At 41.1% G+C, this 14,505-nt stretch overlaps 1 protein-coding gene across 1 annotated transcript in view; it reads right to left on the bottom strand.

Annotated features, from left to right (window-relative positions):
- Nucleotides 1-364: 364 nt before the first annotated feature.
- The window catches only part of HSF5 (heat shock transcription factor 5), a 55,509-nt gene continuing 41,368 nt past the window's right edge, over nt 365-14,505 (bottom strand). The window contains exon 6 of the mRNA XM_055129815.1: nt 365-435. Within this exon, the coding sequence (XP_054985790.1) occupies nt 365-435 (71 nt within the window). The remainder of the gene's footprint in view (nt 436-14,505) is intronic.

Raw genomic sequence — 14,505 nt, 5'->3', positions numbered from 1 at the left:
CCATACACGCAGCCGTTTTAGAAGCTTCTTGACTGTACCAGAAGGCCAGGCCTTTAATTTAAAAGGGATCTGGGCAGGAAAAAAAAAAAAAACAGGGCAGGGGGCCTGGAGAGCAGAGGGTGAGGGTCGGGGGGATTGCTAGATTGCTAGATGTTTAGTAGTTTGTCAAGGTAAATAATCAGAACTGAACAGCTGTAGCAAAGAACAAATTCCCAATTCTCAATTAACAAAATTCTCAATTAACAAAACAATACATTTTTCCCCCTTTAACAGAACTGAAAAAAATCCCAACAGTGTATGATGTGCAAGGCAAGTCTGCCTCCATCTACAGCCTGTGCACAATGTCCCGTCTGCCATCCATGCCTCACTCTTTTAATTCTTCCTCCTTTGGGAAGTGCTCCTGCTTGCAGGCCACGTCCACCAGCAGATGAAGATCTAGAAAGAAAGATGGTTTGTTTACTCATTCTTAGCGTCTCAGACCAACTTGGATAGAAAAGTCTTCAGAGAGGAAAAAGTTGCTTATGTTTCATCTGCAGAATTGATTCTGCAAGCACATCATTACCTTTGGACAAGTATACATTATATATACAAAGGGACGGGGGAAAGAACAATCGGCAACAACTCATGTCCTGCATGCAGGAGCCCCAAGTTCAATCCCTGGCAGCACATGGACCCTTGCCACTGAGCCTGGACTGGATCTCCCCACTCACCAGTACCACCGGGTGTGGCCGAAAACCAAACAAAAAAGGAAATCAAATAATATCTCAGCTGTTTCTGAATTTTATGGCATTCCTATACTTCTAAAGCATGCAAATGTAGCCCAGGTAAGACAAACAGATTTGAACTGTATTGCCTTTCAGTGGTGTGGCCAAGCCTCTTTTCATTTAAGTTGCCTTTTATTAAAAACAAAAGTATCAAAGCGATCAAAGTGAAATACAGACATACAAAAAATTCTCAGCGTTGTATGAATAACATGACCTGTGGGAATATGAAATAGTAATGTCTTCAAAAGTACAGTACACTATTAAAATAAGCAAGCACTATTTTTCTCAAATTCCCCCCCCATAAAATTTTTACTTATTGACTAACTAACGAGCTAAAATACAGTAAAAATGTCTAAGTAAAATACAGTAAAAATAACTAACTTAAAAAAATCTATTTAAATTACCTGTAAAAAAGAAAGCATACCCTTTCTGGAGGCTTGACGATAAAAGGAGGTTCATTCAAAATGGAAAGCAGAGGCTGGAGCGATAGTACAGTGAGTAGGACATTTGCCTTGCATGCAGCTGACCTGAGTTCGATCCCCAGCACCCCGTATGGTCTCTCGAGCACTGCCAGGAGTAATTCCTGAGTGCAAAGCCAGGAGTAACCCCTGTGCGTCGCCAGGTCTGACCCAAAAATCCAAAAGAAAATAAAAAAGGAAAGCAGTAGGCTGGATATACAGCAGAGTGGGGGAGGCACTAACCTTGCACTCAGCTGACCAGGATTAAGTAAAGGATGGTTGGAGGATCATTTGGGAGGGAGATGTGTTCTGAAAGTAGCAAACCATATTGGCCAAAAGTAGAGAGATAGTAAGAAAGAAGGTGTCTTCCACAGAGTCAGGGGGTAGAACAAGGTTGGGGTACAGAAGGGATACTGGGAACATTGGTGGTGGAAATGCTCACTGGTGGAAGGATGAGTGTTAAATCATTGTATGACTAAAACTCAATCATGAAAACTCTGCAACTGTATCTCAGAGTGATTCAATTAAAAAAAATTTAAAAAAAGAAGTAGAGCTAAATGGCTTCTCTGGATAACTCAGTAAAAGGATTCTAATGAAACTTCTAGATTTAATCTAATTAACATCTATAATCGGGGAGCACCTTCAGGTTGGTTTTGAAGTTTGAACTTTGCCCTGGTAGCATTTGGAAGTAAAACTGAAATATGTGTGTGTGTGTGTGTGTGTGTGTGTGTGTGTGTGTGTATTACAAGTCATTCTCAATGCACACAGACTTTTGTAAGCCCTACATTCTGGACTGACTCAAGCCTGGGCAAGAAAGCTGATTGAACAAAATGGAATTCTACCACCATTTTTGAGAAAAAGGTAGAAAGTATCTAGGGAACAATACATGATTTTTGTCATGTTTTATAGAAGGCAGATGAGTCAGTAGAGGCAGGTATTTGTTCATTTGATAAAACACATTGCAACCTACCTAGAAAGTAAGCCAGATGCACAGCTGGCACAGGGAGAAAGGCCATCAATTTGTCTCTTAAAATTGAATTTTATTTTTGCTTTTGGGGTCACACCCTGAGATGCACAGGGGTTACTCTTGGCTTTACACTCAGGAATTACTCCTGGTGGTTCATGGGAGACATATGGGATGCTGGGAATCGAACCCAGGTCGGCCGCATGCAAGGCAAATATCCTACCCACTGTACTCCAGCCCCTAAAATTGGATTTTTTTACATGTGTGATTACAGTACCATAATTAATAATAGCTAAAATATGGAAACATCCTATTGCATACCAAAATATGAATGTACAAGCAAAATACGGTATATAATGAAATATATATCCGATGGAATGTTACTTAGCCTTAAAAAGAAAGACATCTAACAAGATAAGCTACAAATGAACCTTAAAAACATGACATACATCTAAAATAAATGTTACAAAAGGTAAAGTACTGGGATCGGAATGATGGTAGAGTGGGTAAAGTGCTTGCCTTAGAAGGCATCTGGAATAGACAAATTCACAGAGAAAAGGTAGGATGGTGGTTATGAGAGGGTGTGGGGAGGGGAGTAATGTGGGAAGTTTCAGTTTGGAAAGATGAAACATTCTGGAGATTGTGGTGATAGTGGTACAAACAATATCACCATACACTTATAAATGGTCAAAATAGTACCATTTGTATCTTTCATATTCTGTTACAAATATGGCTCATATAACATTGACTAAAGATGCTTATATAACTTTTTTCCGCAAGTAACTCTAATTATTATTACAAGGTTATATAATCTAGGCCTAAAAGTAAATAGACAACTGGCAGGAAGAAGCTCTCATCTCTATGGCTAATAAATAGAATCAGGGGCTTCTAGAGCCCTGCTCCACATTGGAATCATTTGGGGATCTTGAAAAATTACTGATACCTTCAGAACTTACCCAAATACACTCTGATCTCATTGGTATAGAGTGCATGCAGGATTTTAAAGTTAGGCAAAAGATATAGAGTAACACCTAATACTCAATTGTTATAATTTCTAAATCAGCACTCTTCACTTTTGTACATCTATGGACCAGCACCAACCCTGCAAACCAGTCCCAGCAGGAGATAAATGGCTTCAGCCTTTCTACACCTGTGAACCAGCACCAATCCACAAACCAAAGGCACACCTCTAAATACCTCAGCTCCATGGGGTTTTATGTTTGTCCTCTGGGCGGGGTGAGGGCACACCAGTGGTGCTCAGGGGTTACTCCTGACTCTGTACTCAGGAATTACTCCGGTAGTGCTCTGGGGATGGTATGGGATTCTGGGGATCCAACTCAAGTTGGCTGCATGCAAGGCAAACACCATGCCTGCTGTACTAGCTCTCCAGCCCCCTCATCTCCATGCTTGAGTAACAAGGGAAGCCAGATTGTATATAAATAGATTTAGAGTATGAAAAGAGTGGGGCAAAGCAATCATATAGCAGACAGCCTTGTTGGCTGACGAAGATTTAATGCCTGTACCCCATACCTGAGCACTGACAGAAGTGATCTTGTAGCACAAGCCAGGAGTAACACCACTGGGTGTGGACCAAAAATAAAATAAACAAAAAAGAACCAGTTGTAGGTCAACCTGTACCCATGGGGCGAGTGTATCAGCAACATTATAGTGCCTTCAGCCTTCTTGATAGCCCAAAATTGCCACTGGACCTCTGGCTGGACCTAAACAACTCAGGACCAAGTTTCCCGAGAAATTAAATGACCAAAAGTGTGGGAGCCATGCCCACAAACCACCTCCAGCTCAGCTATTCAAGCTAGTTTATCAGCCTTGCTCCAGAGACCCATAAATAAATCTTGAAAGAGATCAAAAGCGACAGTTAATCTTGAACCTGCACAAGGATGAACAGACCAGGGTAAATTAGAGGGGGGCAGATCGCTCTGGCACCCGCCCAAGCAGATCCCCCGCCAGCTGCTTGCTTCCACAACCCAAAATCGCCACCATACCCCCAGCCAGACTCCACTGTCTCAGGACGAACCTCACCGAGATATTAATCGAGATATTAACCTAAAATTCAGATATGAGGGTTCTGTGACTGAAATCTCCAGGCTTTCTCAGAGTTGGGATGGGCTACCTCCACCCACTTCCCTATTCTCCTAGAAGCACTGGTAGTCACCCCCACGAACTAACTGCAGTGCCACCCTATAAGCTCTTCTACAAGCCTTGCTTCAGAAACCCATAAATAAATCTCAAAAGAGATCAAAAGCCACAGTTAATCTTGAACCTGCACAAAGCTGAACAGACCTGGGTAAATCGGAGGAGTCAGGACAGCCTGGAGCCCGCTCAAGAAAAGACCCTGGCAGTGGCTTGCTCCCACATTCCAAAATTGCCTCCTTACCGCCGACCTGACTCCATCGTCTCAGGAAGGACCTCATCGAGATATAATCTGCTGAAAATTCAAGTATTCGGGTTTTGTGACTGAAATCTCCAGGCTTTCTCAGGGTTAGGACAAGCTACCTCCTCCCACCTCTCTGTACTTCCAGAATCCTCAGCAGTCATGTCCACCATGTCCACACCCCTAAAGCTGCCATCCAGTTTAAAAAGCTACTCCAGCAGTACTGAACACCCTGAACAAACATGATGACCTCTTAGTACCTGTATTGCAAACCATAATGCACAAAAGGAGAGAGAGAGAGAGAGAGAGAGAGAGAGAGAGAGAGAGAGAGAGAGAGAGAAGAAAAGTGCCTGCCAGAGAGACAGGCTTGGGGTGGGGGTGGGAGGGCAGTGTTTAGGAATGGTGGGAGGGAAGCTGGGGACATTGGTGGTGGGAAATGTACAGTGGTAGAGGGATGGGTGTTGGATCATTGTACGACTGAAACCCAATCATGAACAGCTTTGCAATGGCCTATCATGGATATTCATTAAAAAAAAATTTTTTAAAGAACCAGCTACAACCTCACTTTGAAAGGAATTATTATGAAATAGAAATTCTCAAGAATAACAAAGATAAAGACTATTAAAGCAACTAACAATTTCATAAGGGGAGGCACATTAAAGAACAATAGCAACCAACCCCCTTTTTATCAATGAAAAAATATAAATATTCAATTAAAACTGTATCAAGGCCAGAGAGACAGTACAGTGAGTAAGGTGCTTCCTATATTTGTACCCAATCTGGGTTCAATCCCCAATACCCCATATGGCCCCTGAGCACTACCAGGATTAATCCCTGAACACAGAGCTGGGAGTAAACCCTGAGTAAGCTGGTTGTGGTCCCAAAATTATTTTTAAAAGTCAAATTAATGAAAGAGAGCATTTCACAGACGGGCATGTTTGAAATAACAATAGCCTATATGGGTCCGTAACAATCTCAGGATGAGATTATGTAAAGCAGTGTAAGCAAGCAATGCCCTCAACCGCTACACAGAGGATTTAAAATAGCATTTGGCACACAACTTCTAGTAACAACTATCTAAATGCAATCATTTGGGGGCTTGAGAGATAGTACAGTAGGTAAGATAAGGTAAGATACTTGCCGTGCAAGGGGCTGACCTAATTTTGATCCCTGACATCCCACATCATCCCTGAGCACTGCCAGGAGTAATTACTGAGTGCAGAACCAGGAGTAACCCCTGAGCAGCGCCAGGTGTGGCCCCAAAACTGAAACCAAAAAAAGCTAATTTCCTTCATTAACAAAGCTTCCAATCTAGGAATTCAAATACAGAGACCAATAAAAATACAGATAGACTAGTCTGGTGCTAGTAGAAGTTTATATGAGTTGAAGCTGAGTTGATCTGAGAATTGGAAGTCTTTGAGGAGTAACACTGAATCTACCTGTTCAGAAATGTTCATTCAAGGGGCCAGAGAGCTAGGTCAGTGGATAGAATAATTGCCTTACACACAGCCAACCTGAGTTCAATCCCTGGCACCCGATTTGGTCCCTGAACACTGCAGGGGCACAGAGATAGGTGTAAGCCTGACCACAGCTAGCTTGTCCAAATCAAAACCAAAAACATATTCATTTCTACTGACAGAACCTTTTAGGGTTTTGCATTTATTGACTTGATCAAGTCTCATCTACAAGAGCTATAAAATGGAAAATACTTTTATAGGAATAAGTTGAACCTTGCTCTTAAACACTAATTTTTCTTAATTATAATACCCCATCAGAAAATGAGAGTGCAGATTCCTGATAAGATTAATACTTGGGTCTATTCAATTTACAGCAATATTGTAGAAATTAGAGCACCATGATTGAGTATAATTTTTTAACTTTTGTTATTTTTAATCCAAAAAGTATTTCCTTAAGTCTACATATATACAAAAGGTATATATATACAGTATAGCAATGAGTGTGGTTAATAACCTCCTTCTAACAAAGTGTACATTAATAAGGTCAGTATAATCTTGATACCAAACCAATGTGAGGTCCTTTATTAAGGGCCTGAGAGAGAGAGAGAGAGAGCAGGGCTTAAGGTGCTTGTTTCGCTTGTGGCTGACTCTGGTCTGATTCCCAGCACCACACAGGAAGTACCACAAGGAGCAACCCTTGAGCACAGGCCTAGGAATAGTCCCTGAGTGCTGTTGGGAATGGTCCCCAAATCCTCCCAAATAAAAAGAATAAAATTTTTTAAAACCCTAATGCATGATAAGATGCCTCTACTTAAAACAGGGTAAACAATTTTCAAAATAATCCCATCACAGAAAGCACTGGTAAATTCCAGGATATAGGATAACTTTGTGAACTGAGCAACATAGGACATTGTGGCGGTCAATGTTAGAATCACAGTATTTCAGAATTTGAGGCCAAAACAGTCATTGGAGATCATTTCTTAATCTTTCTTTTATGATGCCAAGGACAAACTCAGGGCCTTGCTCACATGATGTATGTGTCCAACCAACTGAACAATATTTGTAGTGCAAAATTCTCTTATTTTTATCATAAAAAAACAGGCTGTGAGAATTGGAAGATTCTCCTGATGATAGTATCAGTTGAAATTTAGGTGTATTTTAGAAATTTTATATCTTGTTCCTATTTTAACTTCAGAACTTAGTTTTTATCAAATTAAACAACTTTGATCATCTATGAGAAATAAACTGAATACCAGGCCTGGACTCTCCCCATAAGTAGAATGGAGTAACACACATCCCCCACCCCACTGCACTCCCCGGCACCCCCCGGCACCCCATCCCACTCCAGCCAAATGTCTATAGTTGCCACAGTAAATGGCAGAACTCAAATTTTAATTTTGATTTCTCTACCACCACAAGCTTTTTCCCTATTGGCTAGGTCATACTGCCCCTATTTTGCTTTTGGTTTGGGGTGTTTTGCAGTGCCAGAATCAAACCCAGGGCTTCATAAGCAAGGCGTGCACTCTGTACCACTGACCCATATCCCTGCCCCTGAGATAATACTTGAATTTTACGTTAAAGTCTCTAATGTCATAGGTCTTTGTTGACTGTGTTTCCACAGGCTGCTCAGTTAAGTTCTAACAAAGTTCTAGCAAAGAGGTTCTAGTTTAATCATGTAATTTTCTCTCTTCCCCCTAGAAAAATAAAAATGTGAAGATGCCATATACCAAAATTTCACAATTCTTATGTTTCAAAGCAGGAAGTCAAGGCCAATTAAGACTCATTTATCAGCACCACTAACCAGAACAAGAGGCTTTACTTGGGGAAAAAAATAGGAAGAGTTTGTAGAGATAAATGTGCTAATTATTTCATCACTTACATTTGTAACCATAATATGTAGGGAAAAAAGAGGAAATAATTATTTTAACAGCAGACATCAGAGTTCCTTTCAGGGAGGGAACAATCTTTGTTGACAAAATCTTGACAGGTTGTTTTGGTGAGGGAAGATGAGGCCTCAAGGACATGAGACTATTAAAGAGACACCCCTGGACCTTCTCTGTATGAGTAAAATAGAATTCAGGATACAGAAAACAAACAGAAAGACCAGACCAAAGAAGAAAGGCTAGAGTGTCAACACAAGGAAAGATGACAGCATGACATGATAAGGAAAGCTGAGAAAAGTTGGAAAGGCCTTTAAAATAAAGGAGGAGGAGGAGGTGGCAGAAAGATGGTAGAATGGCAAGGTGTTTTGTTTGTACTGTACATGGCTGACTTGGGTTCAATCCCCAGCACTCCATATGTCCCCAATGCCCCATCAGAAGTGATCCCTGAGCTAAGAGGCAGCAGTAAGTACTAGCAAGGCTGGTTGTGGCACAAAGAACAAAAAAGAAAATTGAATTATAAAATAAAGATGGAGGGGCTGGAGCAATAGCACAGCAGGTAGGGCATTTGCCTTGCACGCGCCCGACCCGGGTTCGATTCCCAGCATCCCATATGGTCCCCTAAGCACCGCCAGGGGTAATTCCTGAGTACAAAGCCAGGAGTAACCCCTGTGCATCACCAGGTGTGACCTAAAAAGCAAAAAATAAATAAATAAATAAATAATAAAATAAAATAAAAATGGAGGGGCCAGAGAGAAAGTATAGTAGATAGGGTGCTTGCCTTGCATGTGGACAAGCTGGGTTGGGTCCCTGGTACCCCAGTATGGTTCCCAAGTGCAGAGTTGGAAGTAAGCCCTGAGCACTGCTGGGTATGGCCACCAAACAAAAATAAGATAAAACAAAATAAAGGATGATTGGAAGGGCTAGAGAGATAGCTCCTCGAACCAGCTGGCATGCTCCAGAACTGCTGGGCTCCACAGAATGGAACATCAGGGAGTGGCCCCCACTTCTGCCCTCCATCCCCTGTCAACCTGTGGTGCTGGATGTAGCTCTTATAAAAATTAATAAATATATATTAAAAATTTAAAAGGATGGCAGGGCTGAAGTATACTTCAGTGGTACATCATGTACCTCACATATGTGAGGCTCTAGGTTTGATCCTCAGAACTACAGAGGAGAAGATTGTTTTTTAAAAAATTCAAAAGGAACCTGAGAGATAGTATAATCAGTAAGGCATCTGCCTTGCATGCTGCCTACTGGGTTTGATCCCCAGCACCCATGTGGTCCTTGAGCATGGCCGAGAATGATCTCTGAATACTGCCAGGTGTGGACCCAAAACAAACAAACAAACAACAACAAATTTTAAAGGAGGCTAAGGAGACTCCATTTATTATTTCTTGCAGTGTTTTAAATGAAAACTATTTTTACCTCACCATATTTCAAAGAGAATGCTGCAGAGACCAATTCCTCATGCAAATGCTTGAAGGAAAGAACTAAACAGGGAATGTATGTGGGGTGGGGGGCATCTCTTCTACCTGATATGGCACAGAACAGGAGAGGACAGATATGAGGGGTGAGAAATGCATGATTATGGAATAAAGCAGAAGCAGAAATTCACTGGGGCTGGAGAGAGTACAGCAAATAGGTCTTTGCCTTCATTCACCGACCAGGATTTGATCCCCAGCATCCCATATGGTGCCCTGAGCACCACAAGAATGATCCCTGAGTGCAGAGCCAGGAGTAATCCCTTAGCATTTCCAGGTATGGTCAGAAAAATAAAACAAACAAAAAAAGAAGTAGAAAGTCAAAACTAAAAGCCACTGTGACTTTTGGAAATTCTCAAATACTTTGGGAGAGCAGTTTTGTTTTCATGCTTTGGGATTCACACGGGTGGTGCTTAGGGCTTACTCCTGGCTCTGTGCTCAAGGATCATGCCTAGCATGGTTCAGGAGACTAGACTCCATCCTGGGGAAGCATTTTTGATGTGGGATAAGGTTATTTTATCTTATTATTTTATTTTATAAGGTTAAGGTTTATATGTACCTTGAGTACATATAAACCTCAAAAGTCAAACTATCAAGGATATAAAATTTTTAATGTATACTTTAAATTGCTCATTCCTATTATTTTGAGGCTTTTATATTCATGCTATAGAAACACTGTAAAGTATTTAAACTATTCATGGTACTTTGGGATCTTTAAAAAAGAATTTAAATGCCTAGAAAAACACAAAACGGAAATAAAAATATCGAAAATATCTAAAATCCTATCATTATGTATACCCAATTTGGTTTTATTTTGCCTGTTTGTATTAGGGCTACACACAGCAGTGCTCCGGGATCAATCTTGTTGGTATTGGGGGGACCATGGTGGGTATCAGGGATGAAACCCAGGTCAGCCATGTGCAAGGCAAGAACTTTATGTGCTGTTCTATCTCTCTGGCCCTTCATATATAAATTGAGAACTAAAAGAAAATATTCATTTGCAAAAAAAAAAAATCCCCAACTCTCCTCTCTTAGAGGTAACTACTGGCACTTGTCTCTCTCTTATCATATACTTCCAGACCTTATTTTCTAGAAAGAGGGTTGTGTTACAACAAAGTGTTATGAACACATTATCTTGCCAGGTAACAAAATATCAAGCTCCTTTGTGATCTTAGAGAGCTGCATAGTAATTCATTACACAGATGTATCATTTATGTAGTTCCCTAATCTCAGGCAATTTTACTTTTCCCAAATTTTAATTTTTTATTTTTTAGCCCTTCTAAAGACTATACAGATTTACTTTTCAGCTGGTATGACTAAAGGTTCATTTTTTTCTGTCTTTATCAAGTCTGGATATTATCAATAGTTTTGCTAATCAAATTGGGGGAAAGATCACCACGTTTGGGTTGACTTGCATTTCTCTGATTCACTTATCTGAGGGAGGAAATACTATCTTTGTGTGTGTGCTGTGTGTGTGGGTATGTAGGGAGGCACCATGATTGTGCACAGGGTCTCACAGACCCTCAGGCACATGCTCTGCCACCGACCTTTATCCCTGGGCCTTCAACAGCTTTCCTGGTGCTCACTGGTCATCTATGTTTCTTTCAATGAATGGTACTGTCATAAAATTTTATTCACTTTTTCTTGGTTTGTCTTTTTTTTTCTTGTGAGTTTCTATGAACAATTATGCATTATGAATACGATGCTTTAATTTTTGTTAAATTTTCAGAGAGCACATAGAGCAGAGCCTTTAGTAGCATCTAAAAAGTTATGCTTCTCTGGCCTTCATATATGCAAACAATGAGGCAGAGGAAAGGGACATGAAAAAAGCAATCCCATTCACAATCGTGCCCCAGAAAATCAAGTACCTCGGAATCAGCTTAACGAAGGAAGTAAAAGACCTTTACAAAGAAAACTACAAAACCCTACTCCATGAAATCAAAGAGGACATGAGGAAATGGAAACATATACCCTGCTCGTGGATAGGGAGAATCAATGTTGTCAAAATGGCAATACTCCCTAAAGCATTATACAGATTCAATGCGATCCCAGGTCAGCCATGTGCAAGGCAAGAACTTTATGTGCTGTACTATCTCTATAAGGATACCCATGACATTCTTCAAAGAAATGGATCAAGCAATCCTAAAATTCATATGGAATAGCAAACGTCCAAGGATAGCTAAAACAATTCTTGGGAAAAAGACAATGGGAGGCATCACCCTCCCCAACCTCAAACTTTACTACAAAGCAGTAACAATTAAAACAGCATGGTACTGGAACAAAGGCAGAGTTGTAGACCAATGGAACAGGGTGGAATATCCCTACACACAACCCCAAATGTATGATCATCTAATCTTTGATAAGGGAGCAAGAGATGTGAAATGGAGCAAGGAAAGCCTCTTTAACAAATGGTGCTGGCACAACTGGACAACCACATGCAAAAAAATGGGTTTAGACCTTGACCTGACACCATACACAAAAGTCAGATCAAAATGGATTAAAGACCTCAACATTAGATCACAAACCATAAGGTACATTGAAGACAAGGTCGGCAAAACCCTCCATAATATTGAAGATAAAGGTATCTTCAAAGGTGACACAGAACTAAGCAATCTAGTAAAAACAGAGATCAACAAATGGGACTACATTAAACTAAAAAGCTTCTGCACCGCAAAAGATACAGTGACCAGAATACAAAGACTATCCACAGAATGGGAAAGGATATTTACACAATACCCATCAGATAAGGGGTTGATATCAATAGTATAGAAAGCACTGGTTGAACTTTACAAGAAGAAAACATCCAACCCCATCAAAAAATGGGGTGAAGAAATGAACAGAAACTTTACCAAGGAAGAAATACGAATGGCCAAAAGGCACATGAAAAAGTGCTCTACATCACTAATCATCAGAGAGATGCAGATCAAAACAACCATGAGATACCACCTCACACCACAGAGACTAGCACACATCCAAAAGAACAAAAGCAACCGCTGTTGGAGAGGATGTGGGGAGAAAGGGACCCTTCTTCACTGCTGGTGGGAATGCCGACTAGTTCAGCCCTTCTGGAAAACAATTTGGACGATTCTCAAAAAATTAGATATTGAACTCCCATTTGACCCAGCAATACCACTGCTGGGAATATATCCCAGAGAGGCAAAAAAGTATAATCGAAACGACATCTGCACATGTATGTTCATCGCAGCACTGTTTACAATAGCCAGAATCTGGAAAAAACCCTAATGCCCCAGAACGGATGACTGGTTGAGGAAACTTTGGTACATCTATACAATGGAATACTATGCAGCTGTTAGAAAAAAGGAGGTCAAGAATTTTGTAGTCAAGTGGATGGGCATGAAAAGTTTCATGCTGAGTGAAATGAGTCAGAAAGAGAGAGACAGATATAGAAAGATTGCACTCATCTATGGTATATAGAATAACAGAGTGGGAGACTAACACCCAAGAACTGTAGAAATAAGTACCAGGAAGTTGTCTCCATGGCTTCGAGGCTGGCCTCACGTTCTGGGGAAAGGGCAACTCAGAGAAGCGATCGCCAACTATAATGTAGTCGAAGGCCATGTGGGGGAAGGGAGTTGAGGGCTGAATGAGGGCTAGAGACTGAGCACAGTGGCCACTCAACACCTTTATTGCGGGCCGTAGAAGCTAAATAGAGAGAGAGAACAGAAGGGAATGCCCTGCCACAGTGGCAGGGTGGGGTGGGGGGGAGATGGGATTGGGGAGGGTGGGAGGGACGCTGTTTTTACGGGTGGTGGAGAATGGGCACTGGTGAAGGGATGGGTTCCCGAACTTTGTATGAGGGAAGTATAAGCACAAAAGTGTATAAATCTGTAACTGTACCCTCACGGTGATTCTCTAATTAAAAATAAATAAATTTAAAAAAAACTCACTATTGTTGTGGGAGTTATACCCCCAAACAAGATAGCCCTACCAAGGAAGCATTTGATAATTAGTTTTCCATTAAAAGATTGTATGTTTTCAGGTTTTAGAAAAGGTCGCGCGGCTCGGATGTGTCCCAATCTCGAATCCCGAAGCCATGTTAGTTGCTGCTCAGTGTCGCCAGGGCTCCATCTGGAGAAGGTGTTGTGGCTGCACCTCCACCTTCCGGCTCCCCGGTGTTGTTGGCCCCAATTCGGGTCCGGAGCATTTTCCGGGCCGCATTGCTCACCAGAATGCCTGGCCGCTTCTAATCACCCAATTTAGAGATTAAATACTTAACATCCTGAGGGAATTCTTTCTCATTTTTCCAAAGCACAAAAGCATTCTTTTTCACAATTATTTTATTTATTTACTTATTTTTTGCTTTTTGGGTCACACCCGGCGATGTTCAGGAGTTACTCCTGGCACTCAGGAATTATTCCTGGTGGTGCTCGGAGGACCATATGGGATGCTGGGAATCGAACCCGGGTCGGCCACGTGCAAGGCAAATGCCCTACCCACTGTACTATCGCTCCAGCCCCTTTATATTATTTGTTCAGCATCTGACTCTCCATTTTTCATTTATTGTTACATATTCATCCTTTCCACTGTCAACATATTTTTTGAAATGTGGCTTCTAGCAATTTATAATATTTTACGTACTTATAAATCTCTATGAATCAGTTGTTTTAAATTTTATTCTAGAAAATAAAGCTGCAATAAACATCTTTTTCCATTAAAAAAATTAAAAAAATAAAAAGTTATGCTTCTCTTATATCAAACTGTTAAATAATGAATAAACAGGCAAATGGCCCCAGTTAAAGACTGCATTTCCAGAGATGGAGAGATAGTACAGTGGGGGTAAGGTGCTTGCCTTGCATAGAGTAGACCCAGATTCAATCCCTGACATCTCTATGGTCCCCAACCACCACCAAGAGTAGCCCCTGATCATTGCTAGGTATGGACCAAAAGAAAAAAAGACTAAATTTCCAAGCTCCCCTGCAGCTAGTTTGAGTGTGCAACCTGACTCTAGTCACACTGACATAAGCAATGGCTGTGCTCACAGAAGAAAGGGAAGTTTGCAGAACCCTGCCATTGTCTGGTGGGGATGGGGCCACCCTTTAATCAAGAAACACCTGAGGACAAGCAGAGTCAGCTCTGAACAGCTTA

The sequence above is a fragment of the Sorex araneus genome, chromosome 3 (genome assembly GCF_027595985.1).
Source record: "Sorex araneus isolate mSorAra2 chromosome 3, mSorAra2.pri, whole genome shotgun sequence".
Taxonomy (NCBI): domain Eukaryota; kingdom Metazoa; phylum Chordata; class Mammalia; order Eulipotyphla; family Soricidae; genus Sorex; species Sorex araneus.
This window is presented reverse-complemented; position numbering and strand designations above follow the sequence as displayed.